The sequence below is a fragment of the Paramormyrops kingsleyae genome, chromosome 25 (assembly GCF_048594095.1).
Source record: "Paramormyrops kingsleyae isolate MSU_618 chromosome 25, PKINGS_0.4, whole genome shotgun sequence".
Taxonomy (NCBI): domain Eukaryota; kingdom Metazoa; phylum Chordata; class Actinopteri; order Osteoglossiformes; family Mormyridae; genus Paramormyrops; species Paramormyrops kingsleyae.
This window is the reverse complement of record NC_132821.1, coordinates 33,252,712-33,272,320: the sequence shown is the minus strand read 5'-3', so window position 1 is coordinate 33,272,320 and position 19,609 is coordinate 33,252,712. Positions and strand designations below refer to the sequence as shown.

At 47.1% G+C, this 19,609-nt stretch overlaps 1 protein-coding gene across 4 annotated transcripts in view; it reads left to right on the top strand.

Moving 5' to 3' along the window:
- Positions 1-19,609, top strand: part of LOC111855391 (polycomb group RING finger protein 3-like) — a 37,752-nt gene that overhangs the window by 17,834 nt on the left and 309 nt on the right. For 3 of the 4 annotated variants that reach the window (XM_023834350.2, XM_072707139.1, XM_023834351.2), the window contains exons 2-9: positions 1,137-1,233; positions 2,027-2,144; positions 5,489-5,585; positions 8,730-8,785; positions 8,874-8,984; positions 11,309-11,397; positions 18,014-18,151; positions 19,412-19,492. In XM_023834350.2, the coding sequence (XP_023690118.1) occupies positions 1,219-1,233; positions 2,027-2,144; positions 5,489-5,585; positions 8,730-8,785; positions 8,874-8,984; positions 11,309-11,397; positions 18,014-18,151; positions 19,412-19,492 (705 nt within the window). In that variant the 5' untranslated portion in view covers positions 1,137-1,218. The remainder of the gene's footprint in view (positions 1-1,136; positions 1,234-2,026; positions 2,145-5,488; positions 5,586-8,729; positions 8,786-8,873; positions 8,985-11,308; positions 11,398-18,013; positions 18,152-19,411; positions 19,493-19,609) is intronic. The other variant, XM_072707140.1, reaches the window with a different exon arrangement.

Here is a 19,609-nt window from a genome sequence, read left to right as displayed (position 1 = left end):
GCTGATCTTAGCATAGTGACCCTGCTGTTCATCATTGTCATCCCAGTGCTGATTAGATACATTGTTGGTGATGGTGATGATAATCTGTTTGGTTGTATAGATGATAGCATGACTGACAGTCTACATGATTAGGGCATCTGCTCAAACTAATCCAGGCTAATTGCGCGGGCTAATCATCTGATGAATGCTGGTCAGTCCTAGCATTGTGGGTCATGAGGGCGTCATGGAGGAGAGCAGACAGCAACGTCCTTAGCATCGTGATCGTCACCGAAGATCCTCCTGCCAGAGTCCCCTCACCATAACGACGTCCCACAGAAATGTGACGAGACACCAAATATGTTACCTGGAGCTTTTATAAAAGCCTGTCGAGTTCTTCATTATAACAATGGTGGGGGTGTTTGGGTAAAATATAATTAACTCTAAAACAAGAAAACAAAGTACATCAGTATGTGATTCCTGACCGAGATTTTGTTTCAACCAAGCAGCTGAATACTCTGATGTGCATATATCTGCCCATTACAGCGTAAAAAGCACACACTTAAAAACATGTTTGACTGGTTGATTAAAACAAAGTCCTGGTCTGGATTTTTGCTTTCTGGACCTGAAATGTCCCCCTTTTATACTACAACAGGATAATAGAATTCCGGAAGTCCGGTCATGGCTTTCGGTTTTTTGTGCCACCTCAGGATTTTCAGTGGGCCCCCATCTGGCCACCACTATGAAAAATTTCTGGGGGTGCTGCTGCATCATAAATGTAAATACTCCTGAAATGAACAGGACGCAACAGTCAAATTTATAAAACTCTTGTATGTTTTTGTTTTGTCAGCACTTATTTTTATCGTAGTGGCTGCTGTTTCTCTCGCTACGCAGATTCACTGAGGAAATGGCAACCCAGCCAGTAACGTACAGGACCAAACGCTCCCCGAATGCTGCCAGCCCTAAAGCGTAAAGTGACGACATTCATTAGAACTTCAGCTTCAAAGACGCCTGAATGTCGCTACTTGTTCAGACAGAGGAAGGCATTTTATAATCTGTGTGAATAAAACTTTTGATCTGTAAAATTGAGTTCGGCTGAAAGTTCAGATCGCGCTTCTGTGTGTTCAGTGCACTGACTTGAGACTCGCTCTCTTTTGCAGTCATATGTCACACTACCCACGATGCAAAGCTAACGCCTGACCTCCTGAAGAAGGTGGTAGCCGACCTGTCTGTGACCCACACATGGCGGCTCTCGGGGTGAGCATCCTGCCCGCTCGTCTGCGTTCTTGTTTCCTGTTTCCTGCCCGGCCAAAGCTGGGGTCTGTAAAAGCACCACGCCGTCCCATTCACTGCTTCCATCGATGTGTACGTCACCCGTGGGTAAATCTGAAGTGCTGTTGAATGTTGCCTACTAGACTTTTCTATTTGTAAGCACTGTCAGGGATTTGGATCAAACGTTAAGTATAGACAACTTTTATTTTGTTCATTTATATTATTCTCGATTAGCTTTGCCAGCATTAAGACTAGGTTATGTACTGTAAGTAAAACTTCTGAATTCGGATTAATTATTAAAAAAAAATCCATTGATCTGCACTTGCGGGAGTTTACAGGTTTCTAAGAAACTGAAATCAGTCTGTCGGTCCTGAAAGCCTGAGCCCCACTGCCTGATGCCAGTGGGCAAATCTGCTAGTATCTTCTACAGATAATGTCCACCAGGTTGCAATGTCATCGACCACAGATGCTTTTTTTCGCACACTCTTCTAGAATATTCCTGGATTTTTTGGTATAGTGCCTTTTCTGAATGTTATGATGCTGTTCTTGTATCTGAATGTATTTTTTTTTTCTCTGATTGTTTGATTGTTGATTGTTTTATTAATTGCAGATGTTCTGTTGCATGGGTATTTCAGTCTAGCTAGCTTAAACTATATATAAGCGTATATTAAGTGAAGCTTTTTGTTAGCATGTGTGTAAGACCAAAACACACCACTGGGGGGCGGTGATAAGCTTTCCTGTCCCACCCTCTCCCTCCACATACCCGTTCGGCTCCTAGAACCCTGATATGCTGACGAGGAGGATCAAGCTGTGGGACCTCAACCCGCACATCACGTGTCACTTGTGCGAGGGCTACCTGATCGACGCCACCACTGTCACCGAGTGCCTGCACACTTGTGAGTACCGGCGTGTCCCGAAATTCCGGGCCGAACCTGCCAGCACCCGGGTTTCCCCCGAAATTCCGGGCCGTCTCCCAACACCTTCCCGTTTTATTGTTCATCCTGGGACCCCCCCCCCCCATGATACAATTTGCATGTCCCCCAAACTGTATTATAAATAATTAATCGTCATACACAGTTTTGTATGTTTGTCTGACGTCACCCAAGTTGCCAGATTGTTCATGAAACCCCATCTAGACACACAATCCACACACTGCATACTGTTTCAACCAATATGTCACCACAACCTGGCAACCCGCAACCTTATTTAAGGGGGGGGCGCACAGCTGCCTCCTGCATAGGCCGGCAGGCTAGTTGAATCTGAATTAATTATGTTATAACATAAATCAAAATATAAATTATTCTGGTTATTTCCTTACCTACTAATCCGTATTTGTTTGTCAGCTTGCCCAGGTGGGGGGCGAGGGGGGGGGGGGCATTTATACAAACCTCTGTCTCCTAGTGAGGAAAGAGACTGTTCTGTCATATGGACGATGCTAAGATAGACCCCCCCGACACCCCAGTCTGTGGCCAATGCCAGTGACGCCCTCTTACATATGTCTGGGAGGAAGGACAAACTGAGCTTTCTGCTAATGAAGGCACTGCATGGTTCACTGCATAAAATACAGCTACAGTGTAACAAGGAGACAAAACCGGTTTGCGCTGCCCTGTGGCTAAAGCTTACAGCTCCTGTGACGCCACCCAGCTGTTATTTAACAACTTGTTCACACTCCTGCCTTTGATAAAGCGCCGTTGTACAGAACCTTAACATAACAATAACAATGTTTTCTGATGCGGTTAGATACACTCAAAACAGTGATATTTCTATTCATTATTATTCTCAGCATGGAGATTGCTTCGACAGGTCCACTTCGTCTTCATAAAGGCTGGCTTTTATGGAGTGTTTACTGCTCATGATTTTGGTCACAGCAGGAGATATTTTTGCTGTTTGTTGTACTGGCTGCTCCACCTTGTGGCTGAAAGTGGGCGTTGCACATGGTTGAGACACGCTGGCAGATGGGCCATTGGCAGATTCCTCCGTCCTTTTACTTCATGCTGCAAAAATCCAGTTCTGGGCCAAGGTTTCAGCAGTGGTTCTAGAGTCCCCCTCTGTCCCCATCTGCATGTGCTGTGTTCACATGCTTCTGAATTAGGAAACGGGGGTGTCACAAGGTATCGCCAGGGACGACGCGACATCGCCAGGTTGGTGGCCCCAAAGAGAATGTCAGACCGTGAGGCATATAACCCTCCTGATGTTAAAATTACTTTCAGAAAAGCAGCGGGAAGTGGGTTAGTTTTAGACAACCTTCCTAGGCTCATCAGTAGGGGGCGGCGTGTAGCTCAGTGGGCTAAGACTGCGTGCCTGTAATCAGAGGGTCAAACCCAGCCTCAGCACGTCTGCGGGTCCGTGAGCAAGGCCCTTAACCCCCAGCTCCCTGGGCGCCGCTACAGATGGCTGCCCTTCGTGGACGGCTTACTCTACAAAGAGCAAGTTGAGGGAGGCGTAAAGACAATTTCCCCACAGGGATAAATAAAGTATCAATTAAAATTAAATTCATTAATGGCAGAAAGATTGTGTCACCTGAAGCAGTGAAATAAGCCAAATTGATTAGCATCTGGCACCTTATGGCTTCTGTATGGTTTCTTTTCACTGCATATTTGGTCCTCGGTAGCTGATTCCCATAAAACCAGCAGCATGAGACCTGGTGGGTTAGGACTCTATGTCCATGATCGGATGGTCGTTGGTTCAAATCCTGTGTTCAGCAGAATCGTTTCACCGTTGGGCTCTTGAGCGAGACCCTCAGCGCCAGTTGCTGCAGAGACTTTCTGACCATGCTCTCTCAGTTGGGCGTCTCTTCGGATAAAGGTGCTAAATGCTAAATAAATACATGTCATGATCAGCTGCTTAGATTCCCCTAAAAGTCCATTTCACTGCATGATCTTGTTTGTGGGAAACCGGGTCCATATGAGATATGCATGAATGATTATGAATATAGGCTCTTCACTGTCATACAGTTTCTTTGCTGAGAAGCTCTTCTGGGTACTGGGTGCCGTCCTCCTAATAGCACCCCCATGTGGCGGATGTAGCTTACTACATTAGCAGGAGAGGTTTTCCCGATCTGCAGTGCCGACTGGTTTATCGCACCACGGCACTAGTGTAACGGAGCTCTTCTGCTTGAAATCCCCCCTAAAACATTTAGCTTGATGCCAGGTGCAGGGTCACACCCCAGACAGCCAAAGAGCCTCTGGTTTCAGCTTAATGTGTCACACAGAGAATGTATGTTTTTCTGTTTTCTAATGTAGCCCTTAGCAATTTGCATTTATTTATTTATACAAATTAACCTACGATAGGAAGCTGGGTCGGACAGTCCCTGCAGCAATTCGGGGCTAAGGGTCTCGCTCAAGGTCCCACTGATGATGTCATGGGATCTGAACCAACGACCTTCCACTCACGGGCACGGCGTGTGAGCTGAGCCATGCACCGCAGCTTTTGTGCTGGGGAGGCAGGATCTCATGAATGTTTACCACACATTAATGAGGGGTCTCTGCAGCACGCTGCCATTCAGCAGTCAGCTTGACTGCTGTCTACCTCCGTACAGCTGAATCAGAGCCTACACTGGAAAATGTCAGATCTTCTATGACTAGAGCAGCAAGTGTGGCAGTGTGTAGATCATTGGGTTAAACCTCTGTGCCTGTGATCAGAAGGTTGCTGGTTTGAATCCCCCAGTATATATATTACATAAATGAAAATATTTAATATATATTTCTAGTTATATTTCATATAAGTTATATAATCCAATATACATTATATATTAAATAAAGCCTCTTTTATGTTGTCAACATTTTAACATATAGCATTTTCTGGACATTGAGGAACTTTTATGCCAAAATGGAAAGGTTTTTATTTTAAAAACCTGTGAATTTGAATCATCTGTGAGAAAATTTTGCCAATGTTAATAGTGAGCGTTGGATTTGTTAAATGTATTAAGGCAATGGATATTCGTGCAATTTCGTTTTTAAAAGTTGCAGTTCTTAAGTCGCACAGTAGAGGGAGACATTTCGCTACGTAAAGTTTACCCGCCGGTTAGCGGCTCCGTCCACAGCTTGAAAGCTCGCGGAGGATTTCCGTGCTGCCTGTCACGCGGTCACTGTCCCCGCGTGTCCGTGGAGATGTTCTGCTGACAGTCGCGGCTTTATAAATTGATGAGATATCGCTGGTAGAGGCTGAAGTGTTTTTAAGACCGAGGGGGTGTCAGGATGGTTTATAACCCCTCCATTTTTGTTCTCTCCCTCCCCCGCAGTCTGCAGGAGCTGTCTGGTAAAGTACCTGGAAGAGAACAACACCTGCCCCACCTGCAGGATCGTGATCCACCAGAGCCACCCGCTGCAGTACATCGGGTCAGTGCCTGAGCAGTCGCGCTCACGCGCTTCGTCCCTAGGGGGCGCTCCAGTGTTGGCTCACCGAACGCTATATATTATTGATCCCGTAGGAAAGTTTAGTTTGGTTTTTCACACGTTAGGAAATTAAACTAGTTAGGGCGACTCAGAGTTTTGTCAGTTGAATATATGATTCGGCTGTTAAAAGCGAATATTCGACTACCTCCCCCCCCATTCATTATGCAGCAATTAGAAAATCAATTATATGCCAAAATACACCAAACTTCATGGTTTAAATTAGAGTAAACCAAAGCAGGCCAAAATACCATGTTGCTGGATAGTACCATCAACTGATGTAATTATAAACTAGGCCTAATGTTTCAGATATGGGGTATTTAGGTAATGGTGAAAACAGACTGCAGGTGTTAAAATGACACGCAAAGAAAACGTTTTTTTCCTGCTAGTTGGATCCTAAACGATCACTGTTGTTTGCACGGATTGGGAGCTACGCAACCAAATGCTGCGCATGCGCAGACACGCGAGGCAGAAATCGGGCACCTGGTACAGGTAGGGCAGTGACACGAGTGAGAGATTTGGCTTGGAAGCGCTAGTTGACGCGTCTGACAGGCAGTCCAGGAGCGAAGGAGATGCGCAGGCGCAGGCGAGATTCTCCATTCGGTTGCATTTTTATTCAATAAAAAAGCAAATTAACATGCTATGATAAACCATAATTGTTCATACCATGGTATATCGTGAAACCAGTATATTGCTGTAACCAAACCTAATTGAAATGCCATAACTTTTGTAAGTTTTCATGTGTTTTATTCTCTTATTGTAATGACCAACAAAAACAAAGAAAAAAACTGACTGCTCGGTTTTAACAAGCACACTTTCCGACTGAATTTTCCTGTCGTAGACTTTCAGGGGACCAGCCCTACAGCTACTCGAAATCCAACTAAAGGAACGTCGCTGTTGATTCACAGCATGTCCTCAAAGTGACAAGTTTCAGAGCATAAGCGTTTAAGTTCGTAACACGAAAATCAAACTGGTGGAACTACTGCCAGGAACTGGGGACAGTGCTCTGTGTCTGATCAGTCTGATAAGCACTTTTACATTTCAGTTAAGTATATTTACCTCACTGATTCATTTAAGTCTCTGCTTCACAGAAGCCGGTTAACTTTTTGTATTAATTTACACTCAAAGTAAACTTGGCTCATCACACCCAAGCAGAGATTCAATGCTGTCGTGACGTCGGCCATTTCAGAAGCCCACGCTCCACACTGCCCCCTAATGAGGAGAAATATCATCTGCGTGCAGGGCAGGACATCCTACATGGGAAAGTTTGTTTTTGCTCCAATGGCCAGAGTTAATATTCAGATTAATACTGTATAACTGCTTGGCATAGTAACTGGAATGACCGGTCAGAGCACTGGTTTACTGGTTTACAAAAAGATGGAATAATTAAATTTTATTCGGCAAGGTTACAAGGGTGCGTAGATTTGGGGGTGGACGATAGGGACATGTCCCTGCCGATTACCGTGGAGGCACCATATGTGTTTAGTGCAGTTGTGGGTTCGGGACTGACTTGGTCCTCACGGTGTTAAAACCAAACCTACACCCTTGTAAAGTTACACATCCAGCCAGGCATGGAGGAGGCCATGAGGGGCACAGTGGGCTAGAATGCTGTATTTGTGATCAGAAGGTCACCAGTTCTAATGCCAGAGTTACCAGAATGATTTCACTGTACCTTCTTTCATTAACTTACCTCATTGCGAGCCAGGAATCATTATATTAAACATTTAGCGCACAAAAAGTATCGACAGTCATGCTTTGGTCAGTTTTCTGAATGTAAGGCTCATCGCTTTTAAACGTATCCCTGTCTTCCTCTCTGTGTCGACGGAGGAGGCATAAATAACAGTCGGACCCCCCCTAAATTAATGCACGACTCCATCTGTAGGCTACCTGTTGCCTGTGACAAGGCACACAGACCCGCTCGGCCTTCTGTCCTTTCTGGTCACCTGCGGAGGTGTTGGAATTCGCACATGCCACAGTTGCACCCACGCCCCACCCCCCCTGCAGGCAGGCGCTAATTGGATTGCCCCCCAACCACCCACACTTCGGTCCCTGTCAGAATGGCATGACCTCTGGCCCTGGAGGTGCATTTCAGCCTCCTCCCTGTAGAGGTCCTCGTATTCCACCCTACTGCCGCACAGGCTCATTCAGGGCGGGGAGGCAGCCCTGGAAGAGCCGTAGGTCTGTTTCTACTGTTGTTAGGGGGCTGTTCACTCATCTTCAGTTTGGGGAGCATGTCTGAAAAGCTGCTGGACGTGAAAATGGCTGCACACAAGATACCAGACAATAGTACTTGAATCAGTTAGTTTAGCTTCTCTAATTATTTTAATTAGAAGATTGAAGATTCAAAAGATCGTTTTTTGTCAGCCCATCAATATATATCTATACATATGGGATGAAATACATCTCCCATGGTGCTACATTAACCAAAGTGCCTGTATAATATACTTTGCATACTACATTTCCATAGTAACTAGATGATATGCTACATACTGTACATCAGTGCAAAAGGGACACAAAGACAATGGCAGTGTCAGAAGGGAACACTAATCAGAAGGGCAGAATTCAACCTTCCTCTCGCACACTGATGTTGGGAAATTGGCCGAGATTCTCTCCCTGGCGATTTGTGTATCCTGTGCGGTATCTATGTGCCACAGGCTGCCTGGCACGAATGCAGGAGGTACTGTGGATGTAAATCTAGCCGGGGGCCGGTGGGGGGGGTGGGGTTGCCAAACAGCTAGATCATGTCAGCTGCAAAATTAGTTTCTGCTCAGTCGCATTAAATGCCTCTAGATTTTTTTTTTAAGGCTATCTGAGTAAATTATTTCAACAGATTCAACAGGTGGTGTATTTATTGCCTAAGGAAACTTGATTAAGCTGCTGAATATCATTTATGGTTTCCGCTTCTGCCGTTTGCTTCCGTTTCAGTCTTTGTCTTGTAAGTGTTCTGTATCACGACAGCTTTTGTGAAGACCGGAACAAATATGACTGTGTATTATTCTGTGTGTTGCTCTTAAAGTCTCCAGAGAGCTTTTCGAAAGTACAAGGCCATTTTCTGTGCTGAAAGTACATTTGTTTTGTCTGCTGTTTCAGGCATGACCGCACAATGCAAGATATAGTCTACAAACTGGTCCCGGGGCTTCAAGATGGTGCGTGTCCCATTTAGCCTTTAACCCTGTACACTCTTTGACCTTTGACCCCGTTCCACCTGGATCTAACTGCTGTGCTGGTCCGCAGCGGAGATGAAGAAGCAGAGAGACTTCTACCAGAAGCTGGGCATGGAGGTTCCTGGCGACGTCAAGGCGGAGCTCTGTGGTCTGAAGGCGCAGCTGGAGCTGCAGCATAATGGTAACATCCTACATGCCATCGTACATGATGCTGCTTTGAATGTGCATGATGTCACTCTATGTCTGTGTGCATTAGGCAGCATAAACGGCTGGGTATTCCTGTGCATATCGCAGTCTCTGGGTCACATGTGCTCCGTAGGCGGAGACAGGTCCACATTTGAACTGAAAAACTGAAATGGAATTTAATCCCCCCCCAGCATGGAACATTATACCGGGGGCAGTGGCCCTTGGCTTTGTGCTGCGGATGATGCTCTCAGTTATTCTTACTGAAGTTGTTAGAGGTGTTTTTTTTTGCACTGTGTTAAACACACCACCCCTTCCGGGTGTGTGTGTGTGTGTGTGTGTGTGTGTGTGTGTCTGTCTGTGTGTGTGTGTGTGTGTCTGTCTGTGTGTGTGTGTGTGTGTGTGTGTGTGTGTGTGTGTGTCTGTCTGTGTGTGTGTATGTGTGTGTGTCTGTGTGTGTCTGTGTGTGTGTGTGTGTGTGTGTGTGTGTCTGTGTGTGTGTGTGTGTCTGTGTGTCTGTCTGTGTGTGTGTGTGTGTGTCTGTGTGTCTGTGTGCGTGGGTGTGTGTCTGTGTGTGTGTGTGTGTGTGTGTCTGTGTGTCTGTGTGCGTGGGTGTGTGTCTGTGTGTGTGTGTGTGTGTGTGTGTGTGTGTGTGCGTGGGTGGGTTATTTATATATTGCACTGTCCCCACAATATGATAAAGACCTGTTATTTTAACGTTGTGGGGACCATTTTTTCGGTCCTCACCAGGGGACAACTCAATTAAAAAAAATATGTGACTGCAATCAAAAAAGTAAAAATGCATTGTATCTTGTTTGGTTAATGAAAATGAAATGAAAGATATGAATACAAATTGTGTGTGTGTGAGAGAGAGAGAGAGAAAAAGAGAGAGGGGTACTATCCTTCCATCTGTCAACCACCTGTCTAAGCTACAGGCCTGAGTCATTCATTTCTGGTTAGATCAACAGGGGGCATAGTGCTCAAGGAAGTGACCCCCCCAGCCCCACAGGCTGCAGATTGTGGGAGGGAAACTGGCATCATTCATGGGAGGGAGGGGCTTCATCGGAAATAGTGCAAGAGTTTGGTTAATAAAAGCGTTAGAGAAATATGCATTTGCATTATATAGCCATCCTGGATGCACACAGCAGTGGACCCTGTCTGACTGGGGGGTCGGGTTCAGCTTTTTTATTTCTATGAATCCCATTCCTACTCCTGCCTCCGTCAGATGAACGTCGGTCCTTTGGACTCAAAAGAAGTTGATGATACATTTGAAACTGTCTGAGATGGTGGTTCAGTTCTGAAGGTTCCATTCCAGCCAAATTTTGTTGATGGATGGATCCTTCTAAGACGGGACAGTTAGGATCCGGCCCATGAGGCATTTCATAAATACAAAAAGAGCAACTGAAAAATACAAAAAAAGAAAAATTAAATTTGGCAAGAATTTCGCGATATGATATGTATCATGATACAGGGGTTACAATTCAATATATTGCGATACTGTAAGTAAAGCAATACAATCCGATTTTTAAAATCTAATTTTATGAAAACTGTCATAGTATAAAGAACACAGCGCGATATGCATAACATTTAAAAGTGGGATCTACATTTGCATTTATCACAGTCCCGGAAAACATCTAATATAGCACAACTTTTTGGGCCACCTGAGCAAAGGAATTAACATTTCCCTATATGAGTTAAAAAAAAATAAAAGATGAGCCCCCACCTCGGCTCTGTATGCCATGGAGTCGGACTCAGCCGTCAGTAACATTACTAGTCAGCTAGGCGTGCTAATGCTAACAGTAGCGGTGTGCCCTTACGCTCCTCCCTGTCTGAGTTCATATTGTTATGTTGGAGTAGGAGAGTCAGATGGCAGAAACAAAACATTACAACACTGCAGTCTAGCGGTTGGGCTTTAAACACAACACTAAATAAACCAGCATCTGCCCTGAATCTTGTAAACGGTTAATTGAAAATCGATACAGTATCACGCTATATAATATTGCGCAAGGTTAGTGTGATACACGCTCAGTAATTTCATGTGGTCCTTGAAGGATGTTATAGACATTTAAATGGCCCTTCATTTGAAAAAGCTTCCCCACCCCGATCTAAGACGATGTGCAACACATATTTGCTGCTCAGTTTTCTCACATGGAGAAATAACAGCAGTTAAGGTCGACTGTGACTGAGACATTGCAAAATACACTGGAAGCTACTCTTCTCAGAGGTTACAGTGTACATAAGTTTGGTCCTCATCAAGAAAGCCCTGATATGCACAGTGCCAGTGGGTAACACAACCTTCTCATCCATCTGCGGTGCCTGCAGGTGACATTAAGTCAGAGGACAAGGGCACCAAGGAGGCTGGAGAGGAGAGGGGAGAGGGAGATGAGGACTACCACCGGAGCGACGAGCAGGTGAGTCGGCAGCTCTGTAGGGCCGCGCTGGTTCAGTGGGTCTGGGATCTACAGAACCAGTAAATAGTCTGGACACACTTACTTTTTCCAGTAGCTAAAGACCCTAAACACATCTCCAGGTTATGTGGTAAGTATTATTCTGTAAACGCGGAGAGAGACGGAGGATTGCTGTGACAGCTGATCTGGCCCCCAAAATCCCCCGACCTAAACCCTTCAGAGCTGGTTTGGGATGAGTTGGATCAAAGAGTAAGAGTATGATAGCCAACTTGTGTCCAAGGTGGCTGCATCTGGAAGCTGGTTGAAAGGATGCCACAATTCTGCAGTGCTGTCATCATAGCAGAAGAGGGCTGTTTTGAAAGCTGAAAATTTTCTCAAATTTTAGACATGTTGGACACTTCTCAGGGTGGCACCGTGGTGCAATGGTTAGCAGTGTCACCTCCACCTCTGGGACCCGGGTTCGAGTCTCCACCAGGGTTCCGTGTGTGGGGAGGTTGCATGTTCTCCCTGTGTTGTGGGGTGTCATCTAGGTACTCCGGTCCAAAAACATGCGAGTCACCAAATTGCCCATAGGTGTGTGTGAGTGAGTGAATGGTGTGTGAGGGAATGGTGTGTGAGGGAATGATGTGTGAGTGTATGGTGTGTGAGTGTATGGTGTGTGAGGGAATGGTGTGAGGGAATGATGTGTGAGTGTATGGTGTGTGAGGGAATGATGTGTGAGTGTATGGTGTGTGAGGGAATGATGTGTGAGTGCATGGTGTGTGAGTGTATGGTGTGTGAGGGAATGATGTGTGAGTGTATGGTGTGTGAGGGAATGATGTGTGAGTGAATGGTGTGTGAGGGAATGATGTGTGAGTGTATGATGTGTGAGGGAATGGTGTGTGAGGGAATTATGTGTGAGTGTGCCCAGTGATGTGACCCTGAATAGAATAAGCAGTTTCACAAAATGGAGGATGGATGGATGGATGGATGGATGGATGAACACTTCTCTTTGTCATTGCAGTATTTGATATGTATTACTTCACTGCCTCAAGTCCTTTTACTAATGAAATTAATTTAAGCTGTTATTCACTAAGGTGAATAACAGCTTACATAGAGACCAATGCATTAAAAGCAGGTGTGTCCAAACTTTTGACTGGTACTGTACTTCTGTTTGCGAAAGGTAGTGGGTTTGAATCCTGTGGCCAGCAGAATAATCATGTCATCGCTGGGCCATTGAGCAAAGGCCCTTAACCCCAAGTGATAAATGTCCCCCACCTGACACCAAACATTCCTCACTTTTCTTTAGCCAAATGCACCTGTCAAATAGATGTAATAAACTTTAAGCACTGAAACCTGTGCAGGGGTGTAATCAGGGGCAGGAATGCGGGGGCATTGAAAGACATATCATTGGCTAGTGATAAGGTTGGCCTCTCTTATTCCCCCCACCTTAAAAAAGTCCTAGAATCACCCCTGGGCCTGTGTGAGGTTATTTACCTTTTTTATCAATGTTCAGGTTTATTCTTCTGGGTTTGGAGCGGGAGTAAGAGTATGGCATTAGGAGTATGGCGTAAAGTGTATGACATAAGGAGTATGGCGTAAAGAGTATCACATAAGGAGTATAGCGTAAAGAATATGACATAAGGAGTATGGCGTAAAGAGTATCACATAAGGAGTATAACGTAAGGAGTATGACATAAGGAGTACGGCGTAAAGAATATGACATAAGGAGTATGGCGTAAAGAGTATCACATAAGAAGTATAACGTAAGGAGTATGACATAAGGAGTATGGCGTAAAGAGTATGGCGTAAAGAATATGACATAAGGAGTATGGCGTAAAGAGTATCACATAAGAAGTATAGCATAAGGAGTATGACATAAGGAGTATGGCGTAAAGAATATGACATAAGGGGTATGGCGTAAAGAATATGACATAAGGAGTATGACATAAGGAGTATGGCAAAAAGGGTATGGCATAAAGAGTATGGCATAATGAGTATGACGTAAGGAGTATGACGTAAGGGGTGTGGCGTAAAGAATATGACATAAGGAGTATGACATAAGGAGTATGGCAAAAAGGGTATGGCATAAAGAGTATGGCATAATTGCATAGATTTGTGAAGGACACTATAATAAACAGATAAGCGTGTCCTCGAAATGTGTGGCATGAAAAACGTTTTCGGGACCTTCGGAAGCTGCCGGCGTTTGTTCCTGCCGGCCTCCCTCCCCGGGGAGCCCCTCAGCGTCGTTGGTATTCCTGGCATGGCAGCTGCAGCCGCATGAATATTGCAAACGCAATCGATTCGAAAGCCGCAACAGAAACATGGCAGCCTTGCCGCCAGCGCCACACAGTCACGCAGTGATGTTTACGCTGCGGGGTGGAAAGAACGGCCAGGCGCAGGTCTTACTGACGGGAGCCAGGAAGTGCCATTCAGATAAGGAATCTCTGATCGTTCTGAGAGAGTGTTTTCTGGGGTGGGGAGGCTTGACATTTTGGTGTTCGTCAGGGGTATGGGCTGGTTGGGACCTGGGGGGGGGGGGGGGGGCTCATGCCAGGGGAGAGTGACATCACTTCCCAGAATATAAAGGAAACGGGGGGATGTGGGGGTGTATTTTAGTTATATCACTAAGACACGCCCCCTTGTCCCGTGAATACACACAAATCAGCCAGTAAGAGGCTGGGGGGGCGAGCAGGAGGGGATAGTAAGAGGCTGGGGGGGGCGATCAGGAGGGGATAGTAAGAGGCTGGGGGGGGGGCGATCAGGAGGGGATAGTAAGAGGCTGGGGGGGGTAAGCAGGAGGGGCCAGTAAGAGGCTGGGGGGGGCGAGCAGGAGGGGGCAGTTAGAGGCTGGGGGGGCGAGCAGGAGGGGATAGTAAGAGGCTGCGGGGGTAAGCAGGAGGGGCCAGTAAGAGGCTGGGGGGGGCGAGCAGGAGGGGCCAGTAAGAGGCTGGGGGGGTAAGCAGGAGGGGCCAGTTAGAGGCTGGGGGGGGTAAGCAGGAGGGGCCAGTAAGAGGCTGGGGGGGGCGAGCAGGAGGGGCCAGTAAGAGGCTGGGGGGGGCGAGCAGGAGGGGATAGTAAGAGGCTGGGGGGGGCGATCAGGAGGGGATAGTAAGAGGCTGGGGGGGGCGAGCAGGAGGGGGCAGTAAGAGGCTGGGGGGGGTGAGCAGGAGGGGCCAGTAAGAGGCTGGGGGGGGCGAGCAGGAGCGGATAGTAAGAGGCTGGGGGGGGCGAGCAGGAGGGGATAGTAAGAGGCTGGGGGGGGCGAGCAGGAGGGGCCAGTAAGAGGCTGGGGGGGGCGAGCAGGAGGGGCCAGTAAGAGGCTGGGGGGGGGCGAGCAGGAGGGGGCAGTTAGAGGCTGGGGGGGGGCGAGCAGGAGGGGCCAGTAAGAGGCTGGGGGGGGCGAGCAGGAGGGGCCAGTAAGAGGCTGGGGGGGGGCGAGCAGGAGGGGATAGTAAGAGGCTGGGGGGGGTGAGCAGGAGGGGATAGTAAGAGGCTGGGGGGGGTGAGCAGGAGGGGATAGTAAGAGGCTGGGGGGGGTGAGCAGGAGGGGATAGTAAGAGGCTGGGGGGGGGTAAGCAGGAGGGGCCAGTAAGAGGCTGGGGGGGGCGAGCAGGAGGGGGCAGTTAGAGGCTGGGGGGGGCGAGCAGGAGGGGGCAGTTAGAGGCTGGGGGGGTAAGCAGGAGGGGCCAGTTAGAGGCTGGGGGGGGCGAGCAGGAGGGGCCAGTAAGAGGCTGGGGGGGTAAGCAGGAGGGGCCAGTAAGAGGCTGGGGGGGGTGAGCAGGAGGGGGCAGTTAGAGGCTGGGGGGGGGGTGAGCAGGAGGGGCCAGTAAGAGGCTGGGGGGGTAAGCAGGAGGGGCCAGTTAGAGGCTGGGGGGGGGCGAGCAGGAGGGGCCAGTAAGAGGCTGGGGGGGGGGGGCGAGCAGGAGGGGATAGTAAGAGGCTGGGGGGGGCGAGCAGGAGGAGATAGTAAGAGGCTGGGGGGTGGGGCGGCTTTCTGTACTTAATAACGAGAGCCTGAAACCTGTATCCCCACTGATGTACATCCACGCACAGACGAGGCTGTGATGCATCCCACCCAGTAGGGGGCGCCGCCCTGCCAGCACCCTGCCACTTCATACACCTTACAGGAGACCGCAGGAGACCGGACTCTCAGCCTTCTATTCTATTCTATTCTTCCTTTAATGCAGCAGAGGCAGGGATAGAGAGGGCAGATGAGTGACCTCACCTTGTCTTCTCTTACATGAAGGAGGAGCTGTCCAGTGCTGTGATTGTTTGTAAACACTGTGAAGGAACGTAGGAAGGATGTGGCTTCTCCAACTGTGAGGGCAGAGCTTTGGTGTTGTGGTCAGCAGGGCAGGAGCCGGATCGGAATACGGTATTCAGCCAGGCACAAATAGCGGGTTTTTACAAATATTTGTTTTGTACTGATATTTTTTTAATCATTTGCCAAACCTGGGAAATTCAAATAGCCGGTGTTCCTCAAACTCTGAGCACCTTTTTGTGCTATTTGTGCTCTGCCTGCATTGTGCTGACGTGACGGAAGACAGTAGGAGAGTGGAGGCGAGAGAGTGCAGACTGATCAGAATTTTTGTTTATGTTGTATTTTGGCAGACAGTTTGTAAATGACATAATGTATCCTGTAATAACAAGGCTGGATCTGTCCATCCATCCATCCTTTTTCCGCCGCGTATCCGGGGTCGGGTCGCGGGGGTAGCAGTCTAAGCAGGGATGCCCGGACCTCCCTCTCCCCAGTCACCTCCTCCGAGAGACATAATCTCTCCCGTGTGTCCTGGGTCTGCCCCGGGGCCTCCTCCCGGTGGGACACACCTCCCCAGGGAGGCGTCCTAGACAGACGCCCGAAACACCTTCACTGGCTCCTTTTGATGTGGAGGAGCAGCTTCTCCCGAATTGGACCCCCTTTGCCCGTAGGCTTCACCTAGGAGTTCTGCCAATAAAAGTTACGAACAGAATCAGTGACAAGGCGCAGCTCTGGTGGAGTCCAACACCCACTGGGTCTTTCCGTTCGTAATAAAAATCGTGATCAAAACAGCTCACAGCAGACGTAGGTGGCTGTAATGCACCACGTGTAGCTGGTGTAAGCATAGCGACTGCCCTGCCAGCTGTATGATGGTGCGGTACATAGCCTGTCTGTTATAATACCCATAATGCACCACGTGTAGCTGGTGTAAGCATAGCGACTGCTCTGCCAGCTGTATGATGCATAATGTACAGGCAGGTGTACAGTGAATGTGATGTTTGCTCACCGCTGGACAGAACGTAACCCAGACGTGTGTGGAATTAAACTTGCGTTCTGCCAGATCTCTGAGTCAGGGGTTAATTAAGGTTTAGTTCCTGGCATACGGTGCTTGAGAGAGAACAGTTTGTATTCACTTTTTGTTCATTTTTTTTGTTTATACTGTCTGTTCAGCGTCCTCCAGTCAGAGAAGTGGATCACAGTGTTCGCAAGGGACTTAATTAGTTTGAAGTTTAGTTAATTGTTTTGAGTGTGGATCAGGAACTGAATGTCGTGTTTAAAATTATTTTCTTTCCAGTGATGTTTATGGTTATACATGTTCATTATAATAATTAAGAACACTTAAATGTAATATTGGTTTATGGTTTTTATACACCGTTTATATTAACACTTTAATAATTGAAGATTTGAAGTGTAGTAAAAACAAAAACTGGATTGTTACACCTATTTCTACTTTTTTTTAAATTCAAATACAAATACAAATAATTTTGCTGCTTCAATAAAGACAGATACAAATACAAATCCAGGCTCTCCTCAGGTTTGCTGTTGAACTGCATTAAATAAATTTGGCAATAAGAATATTAATGACCCTCATCCCAGACCTATAGTCCATTCAGGGAGACATGAGTCTTCAAACGCATCATCGCTGCCAGTAATATCTCACTCCTGCCACCATCCTGACCACCAAGACCCTGAGACCAATCGCTGGCCTTCAGGACGCTCTCAGAAACTCCACGACAAAGAGTTTGTTCCGGATGCTGAGGCAGTCGATCCAGTGCTGTGTTAAAAGCACTCTTTAGCATTACTTAGCTGCAGGTAAAATCACCCGCAGAGCTCAGTGTAATCAAAGCATTAATTTTAGTTAGAACTGTACACCCCTTTCGGCGAGATGTGAACTTAGGGAAGACGCGCAGATATCTTCTCAGGTGCTGCTGGCCTCTTTGCCTCTAGCTGTTTTAACTGGAGATTAACACATTTTCTTCATTGTCTTTCAAAGTGCTCACTTCCACTGTTTGTCACGCTCGTCATGTTGGCCAGTGAGAAGGGTCGTGTTTGAAGCATTCGTAATTTTTTGGGGGGGGGGAGCCTCCGAGATGTGGGTGGCAGTTTTTTGAGTAATTTATTAGCTTTCCTTGTTTTGTTACCAAAAAAGGAGGGAACTCACCCGCAAGGAATTCAGTAGGGCTGTCACAGCTCGAGGCTGCTCGTACCAGGCTGCTCCTCCCGCGCTGCTCGTACCTGGCTGCTCGTACCGGGCTGCTCGTACCGGGCTGCTCGTACCTGGCTGCTCGTACCGGGCTGTTCGTACCTGGCTGCTCGTACCGGGCTGTTCGTACCGGGCTGTGTGTCGCCAGAGTGCATTATGGGAGTTCTTCCTGTCAGGTGAGCATCTGCCTGGAGTGTAACAGCAGCAAGCTGCGGGGCCTGAAGAGGAAGTGGATCCGCTGCTCCGCCCAGGCAACCGTCCTGCACCTCAAGAAGTTCATCGCCAAGAAGCTCAACCTCACCTCCTTCAACGAGGTACCCCCCCCCCCCCCCCCGCCCCCCGCCAAATCCCGTCCCATGTGTGTAAGCCTGGCTTTGTTCCAGACCACTGTCCATGCTCGTTAATCCTCATAACACCAAACTCGCTTGTCTATTAACATTAAAGTGGCCCATAGGAGCTGTCATTGTCGTGAGTTAAATATTGGATATCAAATATAGTTGTGTATTCTTGGTGCAAAATTTCTGATCTCAAATGATATAAATATGTTTTCCTAACACCAAGTATTGAAATTAATCATGTTGACATGTTATAAACTGATTGATATTTGTTTTCTTGGGAAGTTATTGTTTTATAGATATGTTTCGATGATTGATTACAAAGGTCTAGATACATCTCAAAGGGGCGGGGCTAATTTCCTCTTCTGGTTGGGACTGGATGAGGAAGAGGTGGAACCTTGAGTGATGACAAGGTCATTGGGTGTTTCTCAATATCAAGAACACAAAGATTGTAGATGTGGTCTTGACGAGACCGGCCTTGCAAACTTGCCTTCCAAAAACAAACTTTGGGCGCAATGAAATTTGGGATTGGTCTCGTTTGGCGAGGATGCAACCGATGTCCTGGGATTTTTACTGTCCTTCAGACTTCTGTTCTTGAGTATTGGAACTGGTTTTTGGCAATGGAAGATGGTGTTAAATGGGTGCACAGGAACACAAGTACGGTGAAGTACGCATATTGAGAAAAACTCATTGTGTTTTTATATCATGGAGTACAGAGCTACAGCTGTATTTTGTCAGTAAACAGATCAAGTGCAGGTGACATCCCATGATGTAAGTTAGTGAAATTACCAAATCACTACTACTATGACTGAATACCCCTCTCCTTTGACGTTTATGTGTGACTTGTAAAATTTAACGCGAAAGCTAATGTTCCAGGCCTGGTGTATTTGTGCCGAGGGACTATCTGTGTGTGTGACAAGGTATCGATCGGACGCGGAAGATCGCAGATAATCCGGATGGAGACTGATGTGCGCTGAAGAAGAAAACATTTCTTTCAAATGAGTCTGTTAGATAAGTGTGCTGAGGTCGTAGCTGACAGACCCCTGCAAAGCCTGGTGCTCGCAAACTGAATCAGCCAGTCTTACTTACGGGATCCATGCTTTCTCTCTCTCGCTTTCTCTCTCTTTCTTTTTCTCTCATCTTCTCTCTCTCTCTCTCTCTCTCGCTTTTTCTCTCATTTTCTCTCTCTCTCTCTCTCTCTCTTTCTCTTTTTCTCTCTCGTTTTCTCTCCCTCAACAGCTCGACATTTTATGCAACGAGGAGATCCTAGGCAAGGACCACACGCTGAAATTTGTTGTCGTCACGAGGTGGAGATTTAAGGTGATTTCACTGGTTATATATGAAAGCATTCAGAGTAAGTCTGTGTAGCAGTACTGTCATAATACTGTCATGTCATGATGCTTGTTAGTCATACTAAGCAGTATTAAGCTCAAGGAA